This window comes from Geotrypetes seraphini, chromosome 12, assembly GCF_902459505.1.
Source record: "Geotrypetes seraphini chromosome 12, aGeoSer1.1, whole genome shotgun sequence".
NCBI classification, from domain to species: domain Eukaryota; kingdom Metazoa; phylum Chordata; class Amphibia; order Gymnophiona; family Dermophiidae; genus Geotrypetes; species Geotrypetes seraphini.
In genome coordinates this window covers 20,483,518-20,504,860 of record NC_047095.1, presented here as the reverse complement: position 1 = coordinate 20,504,860, position 21,343 = coordinate 20,483,518, and the positions used below count along the sequence as shown (strand labels likewise).

At 42.3% G+C, this 21,343-nt stretch overlaps 1 protein-coding gene across 4 annotated transcripts in view; it reads left to right on the top strand.

Moving 5' to 3' along the window:
• Window positions 1-21,343, top strand: part of TLCD4 (TLC domain containing 4) — a 92,412-nt gene that overhangs the window by 40,193 nt on the left and 30,876 nt on the right. For all 4 annotated transcript variants that reach the window (XM_033915933.1, XM_033915930.1, XM_033915929.1 and 1 more), the window contains exon 3: window positions 17,401-17,567. In XM_033915933.1, coding sequence (XP_033771824.1) covers window positions 17,413-17,567 — 155 coding nt within the window. In that variant the 5' untranslated portion in view covers window positions 17,401-17,412. The remainder of the gene's footprint in view (window positions 1-17,400; window positions 17,568-21,343) is intronic.

Sequence of the window (21,343 nt, the reverse complement as noted above, 5' to 3'; positions counted from 1 at the left end):
CATTTCGCCCCCAGGTATGTTTCGCCCCCACACATTTCGCCCCCACACATTTCGCCCCCCGGATGTTTTGCCCCCACACATTTCGCCCCCGCACATTTCGCCCCCGCACATTTCGCCCCTGAGCCCTGCAGCCCTGAAATCAACCTGCTCTCTGCCTCCCCCAACTCTCTCTCTGGCTCCCCGGCTCTCCAGTGCATCGCGCCCTGCCCGGGGCCGGAGCAGGGCGGCTGGGAGACAGCGACGTGGCCGCCAGGGTCGGAAACCCCAATCCCCCCTCCCACACAGCCGGGCCGCCCAGGGAGGGGAAGACAGCGACGCGGCCGCCAGGGTCAGAAACCCCAATCCCCCCTCCCACACAGCCGGGCCAGGGTCGGAAACCCCAATCCCCCCTCCCACACAGCCGGGCCAGGGTCGGAAACCCCAATCCCCTCTCCCACACAGCCGGGCCAGGATCGGAAACCCCAATCCCCCCTCCCACACAGCCGGGCCGCCCAGGGTCGGAAACCCCAATCCCCCCTCCCACACAGCTGGGCCGCCCAGGGTCGGAAACCCCAATCCCCCCTCCCACACAGCCGGGCCGCCCAGGGAGGGGAAGACAGTGACGCGGCCGCCAGGGTCGGAAACCAAACCCCAATCCCCCCTCCCACACAGCCGGGCCGCCCAGGGAGGGGAAGGACTCCAGCCACGCTGAGCAGATGAGACGGCGGCAGCCACACCACCGGGGGCGAAATGTGGGGGGCGAAATGTGAGGGGCGAATTGCTGGGGGCGAAATGTGGGGGGCGAAACTTCCGTGAACCCTCGCACCCCCACCCCGACGTCCGATTCCTCCCCCAGCCTCCCCTTACCTTTGCGACGCGTGTGTGCGCTGTGAAGAGAAACTTGTGCGCTGCGACGTGATATTTTGTGCGCCTGCGCAGCTTAGCGGGAACACTGCTAGGCACGTCCCTGACTGTCTCATGCCCTTCCAGGGCCATGTCCCCCTGCAGTTACGTGCTATGAATTTTGCACACTCATTTTATAGAATTCTAAGGGCAGTTATACATGTAACTAAATTAGTGCCAGTTAACACCAATTATTGATTCTTCACACCAATTAGTTTAACACATTATGGGCATAACTGATAGTATTCTATAACTTGTGTGCAAAATTTTGCATACTAAGTATCAAATTGTGCACGCAAATTTATAAAATGTTTGTTGACCTTCTTTTGCAGCCTTTAATCCACGGCTACTCTGTGAACCTTGCTGTAGGAATACTTGGCAAGCGGTCAACCTGTCACTAGATCTTCAGGGTTTGATTCAGAACATCACAAAGATTACGTACCTATATGTGATGCAGAGGTAGCAACTTATAATCAGCCCATATATAAGCACATGTCTTCTTAAAGTGATTCTTCACTTAGATCAGGGATGTCCATGTTTTTCCAGTAGTGGGCTGCATGATCAGAAATCCATACATGTGCAGTTTGCATTACATTTTTATTGATTATAATGGGTATATACTAGTGCCCAATTCATGGAAAAATTTTTCAGTTTGACCTACTGATTATTCAGCGAGTAGTGAACGCCTGGAACACTCTCCCAGAAGAGGTTGTGGAGGAAACCACCATTCAAGGATTTAAGGGCAAGTTGGATGCACATCTTCTTGAAAGACACATTGAGGAATACGAGTAACTAAGGTATTTGCCAGGGTAGGCCTGGCTGGGCCTCCGCTTGTGCGGATCGCTGGACTAGATGGACCCAAGGTCTGATCCGGTGCAGGCATTTCTTATGTTCAATTTTTCCTATGCAATCGGGCGTTTTTTTTCAAACGGCCTGGCGGGTTTATTTTTGTAGCCTTTTCATCCACCCCACCCCCTCTTTGGTCTCTCCAACCCCATGCTGGTGTAAACCAGTGTATCGTAAACTATGTGCTGCCTGAGATTGAGGTGTGCCGCGAGTCGCTGTGGAGGAGGAGAGGTGCTGGTGCTGGCTGACTGCCTACAAGATGTGCTTCTTGCAGTGAGAGGCATGTCCTGTAGGCAATCAGCCGGTGCCAGCACCTTTCCTTCTCTCCGCTCATCTTCCCTGTTGGCACCCCCACTGGCAGTTCAAGGCCCGTCTGCAGGGCCTATGCGCATGCATCGATGTTAACGTGATGATGTTACGCATGTGTGTGACATTATTTCACTTTCGGATGCTTTGAACCACGGCCACTAGGTTTACTGTGCTGTGTCTTGACAAACTTTGCTGGACACTTGTGTAAACAAAAAAAGACTTTTCCTCTCTCTGAAGTCCTACGTAGCTCAAGCTCGCTACCAGCTTTAGCAGGATGCACATTTCAAATCTGACATATACTGTAATCATAAAACAGAAAATAAAATTATTTTTCTAGCTTTTGTTGTCTGGTCATTTTATTATTCAAATCATGTTGATCCCAGGCTCTGGTTTCTGTTTGTCTTCTCTTAACTCGCTCACCAGGGTCTCCTTCCCCTTTTGACATTATTCTTCTTTCTCCGTGCTCACCATTTATTTTCCATCTCTATACCTTCCCTTTACTGCCATAGCCACCATTTCTGTTTCTTTCCCACCGTCTGCCATCTCTCTTTCCAAAGACACGATGAAGAGAGTAAAGGGGAGTGTGTGGCGCAGTGGTTAAAGCTATAGCCTCAGCACCCTGAGGTTGTGGGTTCAAACCCACGCTGCTCTTTGTGACCCTGGGCAAGTCACTTAATCCCCCCCATTGCCCCAGGTACATTAGATAGATTGTGAGCCCACAGGACAGACAGGGAAAATGCTTGAGTACCTGAATAAATTCATGTAAAACTGTTCTGAGCTCCCCTGGGAGAACAGTATAAAAAGTGAATAAATAAATAAACTTAAGCAATTGTGTAAAAAAAAAAAAAAAAAAAGTATAGTATCTTTAACCGGTGCAAATGGTAACAGTTGTAACGGGGGATGAAGTACCTGGGAGTTCTCGTAGACTTGGGCTTGACTTTTAAGGGTCATTTTCAGGTAGTGGTTTGGAATGTATTTTTTTTAATTGCGAATGATAAGTAATCTCAGGCCATACTTGTCTGGTAGTACTTTCAATATTGTTCTGCAAACAGTTATTTTATCTAGCTTGGATTATTGTAATCTGGTTAAACATAACATAAGAACATAAGCATTGCCTCTGCCGGGTCAGACCAGGGGTCCATCGTGCCCGGCAGTCCGCTCCCGCGGCGGCCCTCCAGGTCCATGACCTGAAAATGTTCCCTACCTAACCTAAAAAGTCTATACCCTATTTGCTCAGTGTCCTGTGAGGTAAACCTCTATCTGTACCCCATTATTCCCTTCGCTTCCAGGAAGTCATCCAGTCCCTTTTTGAACCCCAGAATTGTACTCTGGCTTATCGCCTCTCTGGGAAGCGCGTTCCAGGTGTCTACCACCCGTTGAGTGAAGAAGAACTTTCTTGCATTCGTTTTGAATCTGTCTCATCTCAGTTTCTTTTGGGTTTGCCTGCTTCATCCTTATGTACACTGCGAGTTGCACAGAACTCGATAGTTAGGACGCTCTTTCGGCTGGGGAGGCGTGAGCATGTGTTAGAATGTTATGTCACTTTGTATTGGCTTAATTCGACATACAGAATTCGCTATGAAATGCTGTTAATGGTCCACCTTTGTGTGCATAATTTTAGCACCAAAGTACTTTGGACAACATTCTGCCATACATTCCGCCCTGTCAGTTGTGTGGGGGTTGTTTTTTAAAAAAAAAACAAAAAAACATTTTTATATTGTAAACCGCTTAGGTTTGCCTTCTTGTTTTATATTTGTGGTACAGTATATTAAATAAATTGAACTTGTATAGACCGTGCAGATTTGCATATTCCTGCAGTTAAGGCTGAAGGTGTCTAGGGACTTTTTATTTTCATGTATAGGCCCCAGGGAATGGAACGAACTTCCATTGTATATACACCAGCAGAAAGATTTGCACAATTTTAAAAGATTATTAAAAAGACACATTTTTTTTGTAAAATGAAGTGGGACCTGAATTTTAAATTGTATGATGGGGCGCTAGATGCGTAATTATTTTATTGTTTGTAACTGGTTTTGTATGTGCCTTATTAAAATGATGATTATGTATGTACTTGTTGTGACCCGCTTTGTGTAAGGTGGGATACAAGTAAATATAAGATTTCACTTCCATTAAGCATGACAAATAAAACACAATCCCGGAGGACTGGAGGATAGCGAATGTTACACCGATCTTCAAAAAAGGATCGAGAGGCGACCCGGGAAACTACAGACCGGTGAGTTTAACCTCTGTTCCGGGGAAGATGGTCGAATCAATGATCAGGGAAGGTATCAACGAGCATATAGAAAAAAATAATCTGATGAGATCGAGTCAGCATGGTTTCTGTAAAGGCCGATCATGCCAGACAAATCTACTGCATTTCTTTGAGGGGATAAGTAAGCAATTGGACCAAGGTGACCCAGTAGACATTATATATCTGGATTTCCAAAAAGCCTTTGACAAGGTGCCCCATGAACGCTTACTGAAGAAGCTGTGGAGTCACGGGGTGGAAGGAAACGTGTACAGATGGATCAAAAATTGGCTGGCGGACAGGAAACAGAGGGTAGGAGTAAAGGGGCACTACTCTGACTGGATAGGGGTCACAAGTGGTGTTCCGCAGGGGTCAGTGCTGGGACCGTTGCTGTTCAATATATTTATTAATGATCTAGAAACGGGGACAAAGTGCGAAGTTATCAAATTCGCGGATGACACAAAACTCTCCAGCAGGGCCGGAACTGTTGAAGAATGCAAAGAACTGCAGAGCGACCTGAACAAACTGAGTGAGTGGGCAAAAAAATGGCAGATGAGCTTCAATGTGGAGAAATGTAAGGTCTTGCACATAGGGAAGGGGAACTACATGTACAGCTATACGATGGGAGGGAGGGTACTCGGGGAAGGAAGCCAAGAAAAAGATCTGGGGGTATTGGTGGATAACACAATGAAGCAGGCGGCGCAATGTGCAGCGGCCTCAAAAAAAGCGAACAGAATGCTGGGCATTATCAAAAAAGGTATCACTACCAGAACAAAAGAAGTTATCCTGCCACTGTATCGAGCAATGGTGCGCCCACATCTGGAATACTGCGTCCAATACTGGTCACCATACCTCAAGAAGGACATGGCAATACTCGAGAGGGTCCAGAGGAGGGCAACGAGGATGATAAAGGGTATGGAGAACCTTTCATATGCCGAACGGTTAGACAGGCTGGGGCTCTTTACCCTGGAGAAGCGGAGACTGAGAGGGGACATGATAGAAACTTATAAAATCATGAAAGGCATAGAGAAGGTGGAGAGGGACAGATTCTTTAGACTAGCAGGGACAACTAAAACAAGAGGTCATTCAGAAAAACTGAGAGGAGACAGATTCATAACGAATGCAAGGAAGTTCTTCTTCACTCAGAGGGTGGTGGACACCTGGAACGCGCTTCCCGGAGAGGTGATAGGACAGAGTACAATTCTGGGGTTCAAAAAGGGACTGGATGACTTCCTGGAAGCGAAAGGGATAACAGGGTACAGATAGAGATTTACCTTACAGGACATTGAGTGAACAGGGTATGGGTATTTTAAGTTAGGTAGGGAACACTTTCAGGTCATGGACCTGGGGGGCCGCCGCGGGAGCGGACTGCCGGGCACGATGGACCCCTGGTCTGACCCGGCAGAGGCAACGCTTATGTTCTTATGTTCTTATGATACTGGTGTCTGATTCCACTTCAGCATCTGGGAGCTACAGGGTGATGGGAACAAGGCAGTGCTTGCAGAAAGAGGAAAGATAGTTCATTACAAGGTAAAACAGCAGGAAATATGAAAAACTACACGGTGGCCTCTAGAAGGCTTGAATAAGTACATAACTGGGAAAGTGTCTAGCGTCAAGCCATGTAATGACAGTATCTAGACATGAATTGAAAGATAAGTAGCTTTGCTTTATATTTAATATTTACTGACAATTACATTACATTACATTACATTAGGGATTTCTATTCCGCCATTACCTTGCGGTTCAAGGCGGCTTACAAAAAGATTTATAAAATGGGGTTACAATGTAGGAATTGAAGATACATTAGAGTGGCAGTTAGGTAGTTTCGAGGTAAGGATAATTACAGTTTACAGTAAATTGTGTACATGGAGGTAAAATTAGGTGAAGTTAGGGCTGATTTAGGAGTTTCTTAAAAAGTATTGTTTTTATTTCTTTTCTGAATGTCTTGTAGTCTGATGTGGTCATCAGTAGTTTGGAAATTCGGGTATCCATTTTTGCGGCTTGAGTGGCTAGGAGGCCATCGTGAAGTTTTGATCTTCTTACTTCATTGATCGGGGGGGGTATGAATGGGGAGTGCGTTTTTCTGTGTCTGAGTGTGGATGTTTGGTTGAGGCGGTTATTCAGGTAGGAAGGACTGTCTCCGTTTAGGGATTTAAATAGCATGCAGTAGAATTTGAATTGTATGTCAATATCACTAAAATAGCTTAAATGAATCTAAACCACTTTTTGTTTATTTCACAGAGTATTATTTTGTACTGTAATTTTTAATACAAACTTATTTTCATTCTCTGTAATCAGTAATTTTACTTTCTGGATGACCTGGTCTGTAATCTGTGCTTTGTGTCGCACATCGCTTTTGATAACGGCAATTTCCATCAAATAAAAGCATTACAGTGTGTCCTCATCCATCTTCACCGGATCTGGCACCGTGTTACCTAGTTTGTAATCTGTGTTTCTGTATTGGTGTGCAGTGTCAGGGCTGGCAGGTCCCGTTGCACAAGAGCCCAGTGAGGGTTACCAGCCTTGAGGGAACATTAAGTTGGAGAAAATGCTGTCTCCTCAAAAAAAAATCCGCATAAAACAAAAACAGAGTCTTGGGGTACCTTATTGACGGCTGAGACAGGACAATCTGTAGCCGCAGGAAGTGAGCTGACAAAAAAAATAAATAAATCTTAACTCTTGAACGTGTAATGCCTAAGGCAGGATTAAAAGTATTGGGTACAGAGTTTAGTAGAGTCAATCAGAGATCAGGAGTCATACAATCCCTGTTTAAATATTTATGGAGGTTAGCTAAGACATTATCAGTAGATCTGTTTCCAGCAACAAAAGAATAGGATAAGATGACAGGAACAAGTTTAGGGGACAGGTTTAGGGGGATGGGTTTGCAGCATTTTATCCTATTAGTCTGTCATTTCAGCATTTATATGAGGGGGTGTTGAAAAGTTCTCAGCCCAACCAACTTCCTAAATTCTGAGTGTTATTTTGCTACTGTAGCTGAAAAGTGTGTTGTTTTGTTTTGCAAAATGCCAATCGCAATACTATGTTTTGACCATGTAACACCTCTTTTGAAGAATGCCCACTGGCTTCCAATTTCATACAGAATCACTTATAAAATAGCTCTTCTAATTTTCAAAATTCGGCTATCAGAATCGCCTGTATTTCTTGATTGACTTCTTATACCCTACACTCCATCCAGAATATTCCTTCCTTGAAAACCATTAGCACAAGACGCATTGCCATTTTCTTGGTTACAGCCCCACGGTTTTGGAATGCCCTACCAGTTTACCTGAGAAAAGAAACTTCACTGGATAGATTCAAAGGCTCCCTCAAAAGTTTCCTTTATAGCAGTGGTACCCTCCCTACCCCTGTCCTGGAGGACCACCAGGCCAATTTGGTTTTCAGGCTAGCCCTAATGAATATGCATGAGAGAGATTTACATATGGCGGTATAGAAAAATAAAGTTATTATTATTATTATATAATGGAAGTGACAGGCATGCAAATCTGCTCCATGCATATTCATTAGGGCTAGCCTGAAAACAATAGGCCTGGTCATCCCCCACCCCCCGAACTGCCACAAACTGCAGCAGGAAAGATGCCCAATCTCTCCTGCCCAATCAATATTAGCACTAAATCTCTATAAAGCATTCAATACATAAGATATCCACAAAGCCAGATCCAAACTCAGAATCAAGCTCCCTAGAATGCTATGTTGATCCTCAGATGTACCACTCCACGTTCAAACTTTATCATAACGTTAAACTTGATGTGCAGAATCTTCCCTGGATCAATTTTATATAGTAATAAATTATTATTTTAAATATCTTTTAAAATTAATTATATTGTATATTATTTGATTATTCAAAAAGTATTGAGGTTTTAAGAAATAATTATAAAGTATACTTAGCTTTAATTTGTGGTCATTGTAGGGACTTCTTTTGCCAACATGTTTCGAGATGAAACGCTTTAATTAAAAAAAGATATTTAAAATAATAATTTATTACTATATAAAATTGATCCAGGGAAGATTCTGCACATCAAGCTTAACGTTATGATAAAGTTTGAACATGGAGTGGTGCATCTGAGGATCAATATAGCATTCTAGGGAGCTTGATTCTGAGTTTGGATCTGGCTTTGTGGATGGCAATCTCTCCTGCTGCGATTCGCAGCAGTTCTTTTCACTCTAGGCCAGGGGTAGGCAATTCTGGTCCTCGAGAGCCGGAACCAGGTCAGGTTTTCAGGATATCCACAATGAATATGTATGAGATGGATTTGCATGCACTGCGTCCTTGAGATGCAAATCTATCTCATGCATATTTATTGTGGATATCCTGAAAACCTAACCTGGCTCTGGCTCTCAAGGACCGGAATTGCCTACCCCTGCTCTAGGCGTTCAGAAGCAGGGTAAAGGCCTAAGCTGGTTTTAAATACATCTAAAACCAGGGGTCTCAAAGTCCCTCTTTGAGGGCCGCAATCCAGTCGGGCTTTCAGGATTTCCCCAATGAATATGCATTGAAATCAGTGCATGCACATAGATCTCATGCATATTCATTGGGGAAATCTTGAAAACCCGACTGGATTGCGGCCCTCAAGGAGGGACTTTGAGACCCCTGGTTTAAAAGGGACTTTGAGACCCCTGGTTTAAAACCAACTTTGATTATCAGTACTTGGACGATCTGTCTTTTTGATCGTCCAAGTACTGATTTAGGCTACGTTTTGAACTTTTTTAATTTTTATTTTTTTTATTATGAGCCCCTTAGCCGCCAGTTCTGTATTACAAATTCCATATTCTCCAACAATGGAGATAGCCCCTTTACAACTCACCATACAAAAAATATTCAATTTGTGATTTATCACCTCAGAAGCACACATTTCTTCCACAGCCAGACAGATGGGTTTTTGTGTGCTGACTCTTTAGCCGTACATGGCAAACTGTGTGATGCCAGTGCTAGTGGCTTAAAAAGTGCTGCTGTTGTGTACCAGCTTTTTCTCTGTAGTCAGGGTGAGTGGTTCTGATTTCTTGAGCTGGCAGGGCTTAGAGATTACTACCAGCTAAGATATTTTAAATTTTAATTTTAATTTGGGAGGTAAATAACTCGTATATCTGAATGCAAATCGCCTTTACTTCAGATTTGGGAAAAGTGAGTACTAAGTATAAAATATCCAAATATTCTAAAAACCTGATTTACTGTGATGTCATCAGGATAGCTTTTGGAACCACTTGCTAAAATGGAAATATTTGAGTCCCATGTGCTTGAGTATGATCAGTTTCCAGGAATGCCTGCTACAATTTTGGCAGTGAAAGGCTCAAAATACCTCTGGCTAACTTTGTCCTTTCAAGGGTATTCTGATTTCTGTGTTGTCTTTCCTTCTTACATCACCTATAAATCTGTATTGTTGTTGCTTTTAGCTGCCTCTGAATGCTGCTTGGCCATTTTTGATATGTAGTAAAGAATGTTCCTCCAAGTCAGAGAGTATAGAAACAATCCATTATTATGTGTATAATACGGCTATTGGTAATAATAGGGAGATCTTCAGTCATGGAACTCGATAACAGTATTACGGTTCCCCAGAGCATTGATTTAAATGAAACCACTGTGTTATATCATTAATTGCTCATTAAATCCATCATTGGTCTTTTCTCATGCAATACTGTACAATGCGTGATATAAAAAAAATAGATAGTGAATATATCACATAGGCATCACTAAGGGGTGGCATTTTGCCTTGCCACGCCAAACATAATCTGTGTGCTTCTCCCTCAGGTCCAGCATAGCCCCTAACTTCCTCCTCCCTTGAGTCCAGTCTCTCTTCTGTCTGCCATGAGTCTACAAATCTGTTGCAGTCACCAGCAGTGATTAGATCAGGCCTTCCTCTGGTCGACCTTGAATCCTTTCCTCTATTGTAGCTTCCATTTGTCGCGTGGGCAGGGTGTGGCAGAGGAAAAACTTGAGGCAGCTAGAGGAGAGGAGAGAGACCAGACCTGAGTGAGGGGAGGTTAATAGGGAGAGATATTGGACCCGTAGGAGGAAACAGGGGTGGGGAGAAAGACAATACCACGGAGGGAAAATGAGTGAAATGCTGCCCAGGAAGGGAAGAGGGGAGAAATGCACATGAAGGGAAGGTAAGAAATGTTGCACATGAAAGGGAAAACTAGATTTGAGGAAACAATCCCAAAAGTCCTGCCATTTAATGGTGTTCAGGAATTTTGAGATTGTTTTAAAGTGTTTGACATTAGTTATTGAAGTAGATATTTGTTATCCCAGGACAAGCAGGCAGCATATTCTCACAGATGGGTGACGTTATCCACGGAGCCCGGTACGGACAGTGAAAAGTGTACTGGCACTGTAAGCTTCAACAAAGCTTTGAATACCTTCCCACCTGATGCTGGCTTGTGAGGTTGTCAAATTTTTTTTTTAAATTTCTTTATTTTAAAGCCATAAGTAAGTGCAAAACAAAATACAATCATATAATTCTATAAAAGCACTTAAATACAATTATAATCTATGACAAAAAGATTATCACCCCACCCCATAATTATATCTAAGAACTACACTCAAATTGAGAATTGAAAAATACATTCCAACCCGCCCTCCCACCCACCCACCCTGGACATGTATGACCAAAGGGCATAATCAGCAATCACTCTTTGCAAAATTTTGTCAATGGCTTCCAAATCTTCAGAAACTTCTTATAATATCCCTGATGTATGGCCATATTACGTTCCAATTTTGTCAAGGTTGTCAATTTTTCATTTTCTGCGGAGTGTAGAATATGTATCTAGACTTTGTCCAGTCAAGTTTGCCTTCCCACTTCAATTTTCCTTTATTCTTGCCACTATTTCCTTTTTTTAAGTTAGTGTCTATATGATATTTTTTGTATCAAAAAATTTTAACCTGTTTCTAATTTCAGGCCTATTGACATTTTTCTGCCGTCAATCTTACCGAGCACATTGACAGGTTTTTGACAGAACTTTTACTTGATCCTCGATTTCCTCCTGGTCTTCAAGTAGCTGCAGTAGTTTTTCTCCGTTGTATTCTTTTTATGTCTGGAAATTCTCTTGAAATTCTAGGCCTAAAAAATTAAAAAACTTAAATCTCTATTAGGCCTGGACCTCAGGTGCCTTCTTCCAGCTGTTAAGGCTCATTATTTTTTCCTCGGTACCGATCCCATTTTATGTTGGTACCTGTGGACATCGACGTCAGCATTAACATAATTCTTAAGCATTATCTTCATACTCAACATGAGAAACCTCGACAAGTGTCGCAGGCATCCATAACATCGAGTCACTTGATGTATGCTGTACATCGATGCCATCATTCTTTGATGCAGGCTGTCATCTCTCAAGCGTGCCTCTCCCTTGGGGTTACCAATGCTTCAACACTCTGCTGTACCTTATGTACTAGTCATGAAGCTGTAATGATAATTGTCATCGATGCCTCTCCCATCTACATCGGTACCGGCCCAGCTTGAATATAGCTTATCGAGGCCTTATGGTACCGGATCTCACTTTCTCTGTCATAAGTCAAGATGCTCAGTACCCATTGATGCTCGGTACCTATTGAGGCTTGGAACCCATCGATACTCAGTACCAATGATTATTTCTCGGTACCATCATTTACAACATTGATGTAGCAGTACTAAATAATGGTGGATTCTATTGGTACTACTTCTTCCATAAGATATGGTGCTTTACAGTCCTTCCAAATGGTACCATAGGCATCATAATGTCAATCTCCACTGCCTCCTCCTATCTAGCAATGGATATCATGGCAAGCTCTCCATCCACTCATCTACTATGTGACTTCAGCTTATGCCAGGTATCTTCAGCATCGAGTAAGCAAAAAGATATATATAGGCCATTTGTCAACTGCATCGTGGTAACCTGGCCATCTGCATCATTGGCCTCATTGGGAATTTCAGTGTTTTGGACCAGAGCATCGGAACCAAATTGTCCTACCTCTGTAATCCACACACACATCCCATAGTGCTGTCTATGAAATTTTTTCTCCGCTGCACACACTCGCCTTTAGCTTCAGTTTCATCGAAGTTCTACTTTGTAAGTGGGAACACTACAAGTGGAATCCACTCTTTTCCTTATATGGGTGTAGAGCCTTTTTTAGTTTGGATTATCTCGTCTTCTGCTGCTTTACTCATCGCAGCTCCTTTGCTTGTCTTCTACAGGACACTCTCTGAAGTTCCTCACTTGGACTCATACCTCATGATACACTTTCCCTGGTTCTCATCAGGTTCAACCTGACTCTTAGTATGATCAGCCAGGTTCTACATGCACTTTCCAGTGCCACTCATGGATACATTCTTTTGAACATGCCTCTACAATGCATGCCCTTCATTTTGCTTTTTCTGCCTCCTCTTCGGACCAACGGAGGTCATCTTCCACTATGCCATCGATGTTGGCTCTCATGTCCACTAATCTCTTTAAGTGATACAAGAGGGCTTCCTATTTTCCTTTAACAAGGTTCTCTGTGCAACTCTTCCGGAGCTTCTTTTTCAATTCCTTTTCTCCTCTTCCTTCAAGAATCCTGAAACCGAAACAAAGTTTATGATCTGCAAGCCCTGATGTTAGAGGCAGACCTGAATATTGTTGCTATCACAGAGACAAGCTTCAGATATTTAAAAAAAAAAAAAAAAAATTGAAAATGCTTTATCTAGTGTGTGCTTTTTACTTAGAGCACACCCTTATCCAGAGGTAGCAGGGAGCATATTATTGTAACCACTTTCTGACTAATCCTGCTGTAGTTCCTCAGAAGCTTAATTGGCCTAACACATCTGAGACTACTTAGTTTGTAATGCCAGAGAAAATACCACTTTTACCTGGAAATTTCTAGAAGGAAGAAAATCTTTCCATTCATTGACATTTAACATTCACTCTCAAGAAATGTCCATGGATCTCGGAGAAAATGCACAACAGCCATAGTGCTGTAAAGAGAGAATGTCATGCTATAATAAGCTTCACACATAACAGTATGATGCACAGGCACAGAAAGGGATTTAATTAGCATAAGTTTGACGGCTAATGATGGGTGTATTTACAAGTTTAATGTGTCTTGTGTTTCATGGCCTTTATTATGTTTGTGGGTGAAGAAAAATTATATCTTAAATCTTAGATAAATCACTGTTGATTGTTTTTACCTCTGTATTTTGAAAACTAACCCCCTCTTTTACTAAGCTGCAGGAGAGGTTTCAACCGCGGCCCAGGGTGCTAAATGCTCCAAAGTTGCTATGACTCTCATGAATTCTATGAGCATTGGAGCTTTTAGTGCTCTGGGCTGTGGTAGAAACCTCTACTGTGGCTTATTAAAAGAGGACAACAGCTCGGAAGGCAAGGCTGGAAAATAACTTGAATGCCCTTTATCTTAAAAAAAACCTCATATGAATAGAGAATTAGGTAGTACTTTAGAAAAATTGTAGAGTACAGTAGCCATCTTGTTAACTATAACATTAGTATTTGGGATAAACTATGCAGTATGAAGTTTTTTTTATTGTTATTGAATTTTGGCTGGTTACCAGAATGCCTTCTATTTCCTAAACAGCCACCAAGGATATTTTGAGTCAGTCCCAAGTATTGATCTCTCACTCTCTAAAAGGGGGAGGGTGTCCCTCCCCCCAAAAATAACCATAAAAAACAGTCCTAGGAGTCTGCAACTCAATTTCCTTTTAGGATTTTCACAATCAATATGTTTGCAATTCAGGCAAATAAATCTCATGTATGTTCCAATCCAAAGCTCGACTCGGTTTACATAAATAATAATGAAGTACAATCCTAAATCTTCTAGTAGAACTATTTACTATTACTACTACTAATTTCTATAGCGCTATCAGACGCACGCAGCGCCGTACAGAGTCACAAAGAGTAAGAAAACAGTCCCTGCTCAAAAGAGCTTACAATCTAAACAGGCAAGACAGACAAACAAGATGTCATGGATGCAGTTAAGGGGAACGGTTAATCAGCTGGCTAGGTTGGAGGGCAGAGGAGTAGGGTTAAGGATTGAAAGCTATATCAAAAAGGAGGGTTTTCAGTCTGCTTTTAAACAAGGGAAGGAAAGGGGGCTTGATGGACAAACTTGGGTAATTTATTTCAGGCATAGGGGGCAGCTAGATGAAAGGAACAAAGTCTGGAATTGACAGTGGAGAAGAAGGGTAACATTAAGAGTGACTTATCTGAGGAATGGAGTTCTCTGAGAGGTGTATAAGGAGAGAGAAGCGAGGAGAGATATTGAGGGGCAGCGGAATGAACACACTTGTAGGTCATCAATAAGATCTTGAACTGTATGCGATGGCAGATAGGGAGCCAGTGAAGTGACTTAAGGAGAGGGGTGACATGAGCGTAGCAAGGTTGGTAGAAGATGAGTTGCGCCGCAGAGTTTTGCACAGATTGCAAGGGGGAGAAGCAACACTGAGGGATACCAGTTAGGAGTAGATTGCAGTAATCTAAGCGTGAGGTTAAGAGAACTTGGACAAGGGTCTGGATAATGTGCTCAGAGAGGAAGGGGCGAATTTTGGTGATATTGAGGAGATAGAAGCGACAGGTCTTAGCATCTTGTTGGATATACGTAGAAAATGAGAGGTCAGAATCGAAGACCGGTGACGGAATAATCGCGCGCCAGACGCCAGCGCGCCGACAATCCAGCGCTGACAATTCGGCGGAAGACAGAAGCGCGTGGGGGAAAAAATAATTTTTAAAGAGCTCTGACTGGGGGTTTGGGGTGGCAACCCCCCCACTTTACTGGTTAGTGTTCGCGCTGCCGTTGCGGGAGGGTGTGGGGGGTGAAACCGGAACTTTTTCTGATTTTTTTCAGGAAAAGTTGTTTTTGCTATAATGAAGGTTTCCAACCCCCCTGAATCCCCCTCTAACAGCAGCGCAAACACTAACTAATAAAGTGGGGGGGTTGCCATCCCAAACCTCCCGTCGAAGCTCTTTAAAAATGACTTCTTCCCCCGCGCGCTTCTGTCTTGCGCCGAATTGTCGGCGCTGGATTGTCAGCGCGCTGACGTCTTGCGCTCCTGTCTATGAACCTCGAAGACCACTCCAAGGTTGCGAGCAGAGGAGACTGCAACAATGACAGTATTATTTACAGAGATGGAGAAAGGAGGAGGAGAAGCAGAGGGTTTAGGAGGAAAGAGGAGCAGCTCAGTCTTGGACATATTTAGTTTCAGATGATGACAGGACATCCAGACAGCAATGTCAGCCAAACAAGCAGAGACTTGTATTATATATTTATGTAATGTTTTTTGAAAAAGTATTGGGTTGTTTTTTTTTGTTTTTTTTTTGAAAGGTCACTTGGACACACAAAGTCAGAGGCGTGAAGAAAGTACAAGAGGTTTATTACAGCATGCTGGACTCTAGTGCAGTTAACAGCCTGCCTACTAGAGTGTTAGAATCGGGAAATGCATGGACTTTTATGCCCTTTTCACTAAGCATAAGCAAACTAATATATGCAAAAACTACAATTTTCATTTGTTACTTCTATAACTTTTCTACAATTATTATTGGTCCTAAGCCAGCACTTATGATAGGTTCAGGGATACAATTTATAGTCCTATAGGAAACTAGCTCATTTCTCTGCTTATCTAAATCTTACAGGTCTAAATGTTACATGTATAGAAGGGCAGAGTACATCATGGCTCAAACTCTTATCTATTTAGCTTACAATGTGGTAAGGTAGGGACATACATTTTAGGCAGATGAGGTCAATAGATTGTACAGTTTTCAGCTATGTAGGCCAGAGCAATATTTTAATGACCCTACATTTTTAGAGATTTTTTAAAAGTATAAAGAGAAGAAATTGATCTGATCTCTACAGGAAGCTCATTCCAGATTGAAGTGAAGGTATATATAAAGGAACAAGAAATATAGCCTTTAGTCCCTTAAATGAAGGAAAAGAAAGTTTATACAATTAAGAAGTCCTTGATCTCATAGTTCAGAAAGAGTTAAAGGAAATGGAGACCAAAGGGAAAAAAATTCCATATAGAATTTTAAATACTACACTTGCACGTTTAAACCGGAAGCCAGTGAAGTGTCCTCAAAAGAGGAGACACGTGATCATATTTCCTCTTTCTAAAAATGTTTGGCTGCCGTGTTTTGGATCAACTGTAACCTCCTTAAATTGCTCTTACTCATACAAATAAAAAGAGAGTTACAGTAATCAAACTGTGCTAGTATGATGGCTTGAACTAGTGTAGCAAAATGTTGTTGATGGAATAAGTGACGGACTTTCCTTAACATATGGAGACTTAGAAAACATTTTTTGAAAGGTTATTAACCTGACTTTGAAATGATAATGAAGAAACCATCAGAAAACCCAGAATTTTAGAAGTGAAATCAATTGTTAGTAATTCTCCAGTTGTCAAGGTTACCGATGAAGGTAAAAGGTCTAATTTGGGACCAAACCTTAAAAGTTTGGTTTTTGTGGTTGTTGAGTTTCATTCAGACTGAGGTAGCCCAAGTTTGAAGTCTAGAAATGCATGAGTTTATATTCATTGACAAATCAGTGAGTGAAGGGTCAACCTCCAATAAAATAAAAATATCATCTGCGTAAGTAAAGATTGTTTCAAAGTTTGTTAGCTTGGGATTCAAGGACCAGATTTGGGGCCTCCCTGGCTGTAATGGAATTTGGTTGTTACATTAGCCCACTTAGATAAGCAGAGACAGAACAGATTATTTTTCACCTATAAGTGAAGCAGAGATAGAACAGATTATCTCTCGCCTGTCAGTATTCTGAGATTTGTATTGAACCCCAAGTAGATAAAATCCCAGAAAACTAAAAAGGTGAGCAGATGGCTCCAGGTCTTCAAGGACAGATAGATCCAGTTCTGGGTTTGGGTGCATTGATTATAAAAAATTTTAAAACCAGAAGTGACTTAATTTGTTCCTGGTGATCTGGAGTCGTATGGTAAATATAGCTTGGATAAATATTGAAACTAAAACCCACAGAACTCTAACCATAGCCTGTAAATATATTTATTATAGTTAGGGAAAATGAGATAGAAAACTAATTAATTAATTAAATACAATCATTCATTTTAACTATGAAAATCAAAATAAGTCAATGAAATCACTGGATTGATGACAAATTATACATTTTTGCTTTGCAGGTTTCCTGAGCCATGCCTACGTTCGACAAGCTGACTATTGGAATCTCTATAACCAGTTTTACCACTTTTCAGCTTTTTTTTCACTTTGTAAGTGCATGGCTTTCAAAACATCTTACTTCCGGATTCAACAAACTCAATGCAAGACAGAAAATTGAATGGAACTCAAGGTGAGGCAGTGTACCTGAAATACATACTCATGAATACATGAACATACCACACACCAACCCACCACATCAGAAATCTATTAAAAAAAGAGCAAATCATACACCTACAATGTACATTTGAAACTATTATCATATTTGAGACCTGTTGCTATTGTTGAACAGACCACTGTTGTTACTATACTAACTGAATATTATACCACCACACTGATTGCTTCTACTGCATTGATTGATGTTTGTTATTGAAATGATTTTGCTGCTTTGAATATCTGCTGTAACCCACCCCGAATGCCACTTAGGAGAATTTGGCGGGATATAAGTCTGCAAATAACATAACATTTGGAACAAGCTTCTTCTGTGGCATAACATTCAATATCCTTATGCAAATCAATTTCACATTGCTTATGAATTTTATTAACAAAATGTTTTTATGTATTTAATTTTATTGAACGCTTTCTTCATGGGCTGTCCTAAATAATTTGGATAACTTGACTGGATAGTGGGCTGAATATTGCCACTATCTGGATAAGCTCTGAAGCTGACCACTTTAACTGGAAATTTGGTACCACCCACTATCTGGATAGTGGCATGAATATCTGTATATTTTTGACAGTCACAACTGGCATTAAAATAAATATGCTGATTTCATTGACTGAATATTGACCCATTGGTTTCCAGCTAATTAAGGGGTCCTCCCAGTAAGTTGCATTAAGCAGTTAACGTGGCTTTTACCCTTTCAGTAGACATTAGCACAGACCAGTGTTCTCCCCAGAAATTTTTTCCAGCCGGGTGGCATGAAAAAGTAGCCGGGTGGGGTGGGATGGGGGAAATTAACCCCCTCTTTTACTAAGGTGCGCTAGCATTTTTAGCGCACGCAAACCCCCGCGCTAAGCGAGAAAACTAAAGCCAGCTCAATGCTGGCATTAGCATCTAGTGCACGTGGTAATTCTGTGTGCGCTAAGCGCACGCTAAAACCACTATCGCAACTTAGTAAAAGGAGCCCTAAATGTGTACTATTTTTTATTAGTTTATTATTATTTTCCAATGCTCAATATGATTTCCTTTTTTAAGGTTTGACACTTGTGCCAGAATATTTTTACTAAATTTAAGAAGTATCCAATTCTAGAAGGGAATAATTAGATATTTGCCCTCTTTCAAATGGTATAGAGGTTTAAAAAAGGGAAAGACGTTAATAAAGTCATTAGGTTCAATCTAGCCATTTATTTCTGCATGAATTTAAACAACTAACAAAAAAAAAAGATAAATATAGTTCATCCAGTCATATAAGAAATGGCTCTACAGCAGGGGTGCCCACACTTTTTGGCTTGCGAGCTACTTTTAAAATGACCAAGTCAAAATAATCTACCAACAATAAAATTTTAAAAAACACAAAGCACACTGTACGCAGAGAAAATGTCAGTAAGGAAGGAGGGAGGGGGCACAAACTTAGGATACAGAAGGAAGGTAGGGATACAGAAGGAAGGGAGGGAAGGGGCATGAACTTGGGACATAGCATGGAAGGATAGAAGGAAAGAGATGCTGAGGTGGAGGAGGGAATAGAAAGGGAAAATTATTGAGCATGGGTGTGAGGGAAAGAAATGGTGTACATGGGGAAAGGAAGAAAGAGGAGAATGTTGGGCATAGGAAGAGAATTGTTGGACATGTTGGTGGGAGAGGAGTAAGGTAGAGAAAGATGAGAGGGAGAAATGTTGGATGTGGTGTTGGAGAGGGAACAGTGGGACAGATGCAAGAGGGAAGAATGTTGGACCTGGTGGTAGAGGGAATGGAGGAAGAGATGTCGCATGGTTCTGGAGAGGGGTAATAGAAGGAGAAATGTTGGGCATGGGGCTGGTGGACAGGGGTAAAAGATGCTGCACACAGTCCGGGGGAGATGAGAGAGGGAGAAATGTTGGATGTGGCAGTAGAAGGAGTTGGAGCGATATATCCTGGATCCCTCTATCTTTCTTTCCTCACTCCCTTTACAGCAAGGGAAGGAATGAGAGAGAGATGGTGGACATAGCACATGGGGGTGGAGGAGAGAGGAAGAAATGCTGTGCAAGGTGGGGAGGGGTAAAAGATTGTGCTTTGTGTAGTTTAATTTTGTGGTTACCATTATGTATTATTAATAAGATTATATTGTGTGTATGTGAAAAATGAATGGAAGAAATGGCATTTACAATTAGTACTATTATTAGTATGGCGGCTGGGTCTGGGATGGAGCCTGGGCAGTGCTTTGGGCCCCCCAAATAAAAAAGCATTCCACTGACTGGACCTAGTGTGGGAGGAGAGATGGTAGACCGGCTGGGAGGAAGGGGGACGAATGACCGCATCCCAGAAATTTTGGCATAATTTTGCATTTTCAATTTTAAAAATCCTTATCTCCAAGATGCAAACCGAGCTATTTTCTATACATAGCTATTTAAGTTTTTGCATACAGGCCCCTTATATTTGCTTTTTCACTCCTTTATATTCATATGACACATGCTTACCATTTTTTAAGTTTTCTCTCCCTCTTTTTTTTTTTTTGTGCACTCAGCATCTTGAACATCCCTGTTTACTGAGTAGACATACAAATTTTGGTTAGAAATGATTCACAATTACTATGCTAACAAGAGCTAACTTTACAATAACTTCAAATCCTGGGGGGGGAAAAAATACCACAGTACTACTGTACCTGCACATTTTTTCCAGTAACAAATTACTAAATATAAAATAATAGCAAAACATATCCACAAATGAATTTTGGCCCTTTGAAACCTAGTAATCAGTCATATCAATCATGGAGTAATATGTCACTCACACCCCTATAAGTACAAGGCCAAACCAGTCCACCTGACTTCTACTACCGGTATCCCCCCCCCTCGCACAATGACGTCACCTACTCGAGCTCCCAGAGATTCCTTGTTTGCTACACGTAGGTGTGGGACAGTGTGGTAGAGAGTGCGAGGTCTGATTTCTTCAGTGTCCTGTCCTGCACCATAGGCATCCTGCGCTGCGGTGAAGTTTCCAAGCGAGAGAAGGGGAGGCTTCCCTTGCGCCGTGACTTTTTTTGCGTCATTAGGCATAGGTCAGCGACGGATGAAAACTTACAACTTGCTTCGGGCCTTCCTCGTTGCCGGGTCCTGCCTTCGCGGAAACAGAAAGTAGGCAGGACCCGGCAGCGAGAAAGGCCCAAAGCAAGTTGTGAGTTTCCATCCGTCGTTAACCAGTTTCCTGCCCGTCTCTTGCCTTAGCCCGTAGCGAAATCATGCTTCGGGGCTCTAAGGTGTGCGTGCCGGTTTCCCTTCTCTTCTTCCCCCCCGCCCCGGGACGTAACTTCCGGTTTCGGAGGGAAGCCGGCACGCACACCTTAGAGCCCCGAAGCATGAGTTCGCATCTCCAAGCCGGTGAGAGATAGTATTTGGGGGAATTTTTTTATGTTGAGCGGCGGCAACAGCAGGATTCCTGATAGATGACAGCTGGGCGGACCGCCCGGTTAAAAAGCCCTGGGGAGAACACTGGCACAGACCCACTCTAAAATCTAAAAAATCAGCCAGTGTGATTTTTACTGTACTAAGTGTGGGTTTGTGTTTTTTGGTTTTGTTTTTTTTTAGCACAGAAGACATTAGCTTGGGTTTGTGCTAATGTCTCCCGCAGGACAAAAGCCATGGTAGCTGCTTAATTAGCTACCTAATATGGAGTGGGCAGGAGTTAGGCATGAGATGAGCAGATGGCTAGTGACCAGCTGTGACAGCTAGTATGCAGGTCTATGCCACTGCCAATAGTGCAGCTGGACTTAGGGC